Source organism: Morone saxatilis, unplaced genomic scaffold (genome assembly GCF_004916995.1).
Source record: "Morone saxatilis isolate NCDOM2014 unplaced genomic scaffold, NCSU_SB_2.0 Contig12, whole genome shotgun sequence".
NCBI lineage: Eukaryota > Metazoa > Chordata > Actinopteri > Moronidae > Morone > Morone saxatilis.
In genome coordinates, this window is record NW_023339674.1 from 15,444,929 (window position 1) to 15,450,341 (window position 5,413).

Consider the following 5,413-nt stretch of genomic DNA (forward strand, 5'->3'; position numbering starts at 1 on the left):
ATAGTTACCAGTGGTGTATAAAAGGCTTTGCCAAACATGCATATATCCGCAAAAAGGCTTTGACACAGTTGGATGTTAACTGGTTCTAAATAATTTCCCCCTGGGATTACTAAAGTATTTCTGATTCTGATTCTGATTCTGACAGCAACAGCATTGTTCTTTTATTTTCTTACACGGACAAAAGTTACTTTCTGTTGTACTTATGTCTGTCAGCTTACATGATTGTGTAAACTGAGAGCTCACAGTAGTTCATCTGCATGCATCACATTCTTCAAGCTCCTCCATCTGTCCCATTGCTCTGTGATGGATCCAGTTATTTAATATACTAAAAGTTGTCCAGTTATTCAAAGAACAAACTATGTTGTGACCACATTTAAAGTTTTTTATTTTAGGGTGCTTTTAAAGTATATTTTTTTCGGCTTATATGCCTTTATTTGATAGGACAGCTGGAGACAGACAGGAAAGGGGGACAGAGAGAGGGGATGACACGCAGCAAAGGGCCTCAGGTTGGATTCGAACCCTGGGCCGCTGCAGCAAGGACTCAGCCTTGGTACATGGGTCGCCAGCTGTACCTACTGAGCTAACCGGGCGCCCAGGGTGCTTTTAATCTGGACTAGATTAAAAAGATCGAAGAGGCAAAACCCAACAAACATAAATGGGTTCTGGTGATTTTCTAGATTCTGTCAACCAAAGCCACAAAAATTGATCTTTGTGCTTGCGTTTGTGATAAGAGGTGGTCTAAGCAGATGGAAACGGAAGCACAATTTCATGCAAAAACGATTACAAAAATTGCACTGATATTGTTGATCTGTGTAAAAACAACTTCAGCCACATCCCTCCACTAAGGTACAACTGGATTAGTTTAGAGTCATTAAAAAAATTCAGAAGAGACGTCAAGTTTCAGGATGAGAAGCGCCTGCAGGAAACACAGACCTCTGATTACAACACTAGACACAACACTCTTGTATCTTGAAAGTAGTATACACATCTTCCAATGCTGGCCTGTGCTTGTTAGTAACCTGTCCAGGGTTTTGCTACCTTGCTTTTAAGCTTCTTAAAGTTCCTCTTGTCTTGTAGGTTAAAGACTGACTTTGTGATCCGATGTTTAGTCACAGGATGAAAAGCTTCTCTTTTAATCTGTTTAGCTTCAATGAAATCAGAGAGCCACAGGAGACTGAGACTTCTGCGTGCCATGTGCCTCTCTCCCTACCTACCAGCCCACCTGTCTGTGTCCTCTGCATCTGCCCACTTAGCTAGTAGAGGCCAGTTTATTTTCCTCAGTAACTTTCCCTCCCACCCATATTTATCAATGTTGTGTAATTATCTTCTGTCCTTTTGTGCCTGTCCCTGCTGTATGTCTCTATCTACAGTACCGTTTTCTCTGCTTGACTGTCTTCCACCCTTGTATTGTGTATCATTCTGCCTGCGATCAGCCTCCTTTTTCTTCTTCGCCCGTGTCTCTGTCATCTGTCCAGTCTCGGCACCCTCTGAGTTAAACAAGCCGAACAAATAGATTACAAACAGTGGGTAGAGTGAAGCTAAGGAGGAAGACAATCTGAATTTGTTGTGGATAAAGAATGAGGAAGGAGGCTGTGCAGTCAAAGAAAGCCAGTGGAGTCAGAGTAAGGCTGTATTTGCCTGAGGGGAAAAGGCTGAAAAGTAGCTCTCGCAACAGATGTGCGGGGCAGTAAAGTGTAATTGAAATGCCAGCAGCAATGGTCTTATCTCCCTGCTACAGGAGCCTGCTGCCAGTCTCAACATCAGTTAGATGTCATTTTACCTAAGTCTGAATCAGCTTGCCACAATCCGCAATCCCCATTCCTCTGATGCTAGGCAGGAGAAAAAGGGAGAAATGGATGAGGGGGAGGGAAAGGAGAAAGAAAAGGAGGGTGGGGAGTCTGTAATAGGATTTCAGTAGCACCCAGTTAACTTCCACCACCTGGACTTAGTTGGTAATTTGATATGCCCCATCAATAGGATTCATTTACCTCACCGCAGTATTACCATCACCATTCATTTGACTTTAAAAAATATATATTTATTCATTTCTCTCTCCACATTTTCCCACTCCCCCAGATCCTAATCATGCATACTGGAGGTGGGAGGAAGGAGGGGCTGTTTCACAATATTTAAGCTAAGAAAGAAAGTCCTTGGTCCAGAGGAGGTGTAAAGCCAGACACCATGGCTGTCCTCTGCGCTCCAGGCAAAGCTTAATGTTTTGGGGCAGGCAGCAGCCCTCTGGGGAGAACCGTAATGTCCTCCCAGATTAGAGGCTGGCCCTCCTCGGAGCTGCTGCCTTTTATCGGGAACTTTGTTACTGCAACATGGGATCATCTGCAGGACATTAAAGCTGCCTTATCTACTCACTGTAATGTTAATGTGTCGTGATTTTGTGTGCTGTTGGTGTTATCCGTGGTGGTGGTCGTGGCAACTTTTACCTCTCTCCGAGCTGCTTCCACACTTTAGAGGTTTATATTTTACAGCCACTCCCAAGTCACATGAGAAGCAAACTATTGTCAAGTATAAGTCAGTTTGTGGCTTTTTATGTTTTTTATGTTTATTATGTTTTTTAATTGTTTCAATGCTTCACATTATCTGGATTCTGATTACAATGATTAAATATTCACCTTTAACATGTGGTGTGGGGTTTTCTTGTATTCTGTTTTACTCACCTAAAGTGTGTGTATCTGTGTATCCCGACTCCACTGTGTTTTAAGTTTTGGTGCCTTTAATGTGGCGTCAATGTTTTTCAATGTCTTTCAGAGAGTCATTTTCAATGTGGTAAACTTCTCGAAGACCAAGAGCCTGTACAGAGATGGCATGTCTCCTGTAGTCAAGTCTACCAGCAGGCCAAAATGGTAAGTGTGTTAAATAACAACTGTACCAATTCAATTCTTTATTTAAAAGATAAATGTTATCTACTTTACACTGCATGCTGTATAGTAATGCAATTTCATTTATATAATTTTAGTCTGCATTATGGTCACCTGAATGCTAACAGTCTTTCCACAACTTTGAAAAACTTTTCTTCTCTGCAGTAGACACTCCCATTCCCTAACATACACACACACACACACATACATACGCACACACACACACACACACACACACACCCTAAAGACTGATACTTTAGATTTCCAGAGTGGATGCGTCTGGGCGTATTAGCATGTGATACATTGGTTGCCAGTATGACGGCTGTCTGATGTAATAACGCTTGACTGATGGATGCAGAGATATGTGTGTGAGTGTGTGTTTATGTGTGTGTGTATGTGTGTGAATGAATAGGTGTGGCAGGAGGGAATGGGGCTGGTGCAGTGGGGTTGGGCGCTGCGTCTGCCAAGCAGGCTGGTGTATCCAGTGGGGCGAGGAGGGAGAACAGGGTAGCGTGATGAAGTGTTGCCGTCCAAGAGGAGCCCTGACATCTGTCATCAGTTGATGGAGGGCATCCACAGAAAAGCCAGGCATCTGCCACCCTGAGCTGTCTGCGTCTGCTAGCCTAGTACCCGCACCGACCATATCGTAGCACCGCGGTCGCAGGCTAATGAGAAGAGACAATGGGCACGACACCGTAGACAGAAAAGATGAACTGCTGTCGACGATACAGCACAGTGTAATATGATGCAGCTCAGCTCGGCTGCCTCGCTCTCTGTGTTTTGACTCCATGTGGTGTAGTTGCAACTTTGCACTCAGAGTTCCTCTGTTGTGCTTGTGGAGATATGGCTTTTTCACAGCTTCAGCCACTACTATTGTCTCATCCTGCCAACCATTTATTTACAGTGAAGCTGACAAGTGCTTGCTTTAAAATTGGTGTTATTTCTCAGGTGAGTGTAGTTACACTGTCAGTTAAGTTACTTTGTAGACAGCGCTATAAAGCAAAGTTGTAGTTGTAGTAAGTGTTTTGTGCACTTGTAATTTAACTGACATTTTATGCCAGGTAATTATTGTCCCACGTTATGAAAAGTGCCACATCCTGAATGGTCTCGACTCCTCGTTTGACATAATCTTGAATGTCTGAGGTGTTAATCTGAGCAGCAGCCTCGTTGGGTCATCTAGGTCCCAAAGCTTTTCTTAATACGCTAATCATGCAACCCTGGCCATGTTTATGTTTCAATAAGCTCTTATAAATAGGTATTTAAGTGACAGACACAGTAGGAGGTAACGTTGCTGAGGCCCGACTCCAATTACCTCCCCGGGCTAATACTGTTTTAACTGCTCCTCTCAGCACTGTGCCATCTAAGAGGCATTGTGTCTCATGCACTTGTAGAGCCATTTTCAACTGTCTCGGGCTTCCAAGACCGCAGCTGACATTGTTTGTGTCCCCACAAAGTGGTCAAGATGCTTTTAACACAACCTCCTCTATTTGACTTTCCATGAGCACAACAAAGCACAGACAGCTCCTAAAGTAGCAATCTTCTTTTTGACAGTTACAGATATGGAATAAATAAAAAGGCAGAGCGTGGAGAGCTCCGCCTGTCTGATCCAAACTCACACAGGACAGGATAAAGAAGGAACAGAGAGAGGGAGAGATAGAAAAAGAGAGAGGGAGGGAGACTTGCAGAGAAACAGACAAAAAGAGGGTGTAGGAAGAAAAACACAAAGTACAAGAAAGAGAGATTACTGAGACAGGTAGACAGGGAGAGAGAGTGAGCGGGGAAAGATTGCACCCCCACCACCCACCACCCCACGCCTGTATTTATCAAAAGAATCGTCAGTATTAGCCCAGGAGTTGAAGCCTTTATCTCCCCATGCAGGTGCCTTATGTCCTGGGGCCCCAGCATCTTTTGGTGCTGGAGGCTGCAGGGTTTGGCTGGCCTCGGCTAAGCTGGGCGTCTCAGCGAGAGACAACTGACAGTCCTGCAGGATGTACACCGCTACAGGTGGAAGGATCTGTCCTCTATCCCTTCCTCCATCCTTTTTTCCTTCCATCCCACACTCCATGACTCCTCCAGCCAGGAGACATCCGAGCTGGCCCAGATTTACTTTCATCTGGCATTTAAACACAGCTACAGGTTGCAGGTTTGATAAGTCATGAATGATGGCTAAAGTAATTTAAAATTATTTGTAAGTGTGTGACAGGTTAACAGCAGATTTTTTTTCTGTCTGCCTACATACTTGAACATTATCCTGCACAACGCAATGTACAGCATGTGGACTCTCATATTATATCTTTTTTTTTGTGTGTAGTGTGAACATCATTAAAAGATTAGTAAAATAACAATATATTATTTGATGGACAATTAACATCCTCATTCAGCTAAATATGTGTCTTTGAGAAGCTGCTGAATAAAAGCAAACATCTTTCATCCTGCAGACATTAGCACCATATCCACTACTCACCACAAATTCCAAAAATATGAAATCGTCTAAATTAAATTGGTTCTTGTGATTGGTAATTGACTTAAAGTTCAAAGCC

General features: G+C 43.4%; 1 protein-coding gene across 1 annotated transcript in view; it reads left to right on the forward strand.

Annotated features, from left to right (window-relative positions):
* The window catches only part of agbl4 (ATP/GTP binding protein-like 4), a 146,668-nt gene that overhangs the window by 98,564 nt on the left and 42,691 nt on the right, over window positions 1-5,413 (forward strand). The window contains exon 4 of the mRNA XM_035653649.1: window positions 2,764-2,858. Within this exon, the coding sequence (XP_035509542.1) occupies window positions 2,764-2,858 (95 nt within the window). The remainder of the gene's footprint in view (window positions 1-2,763; window positions 2,859-5,413) is intronic.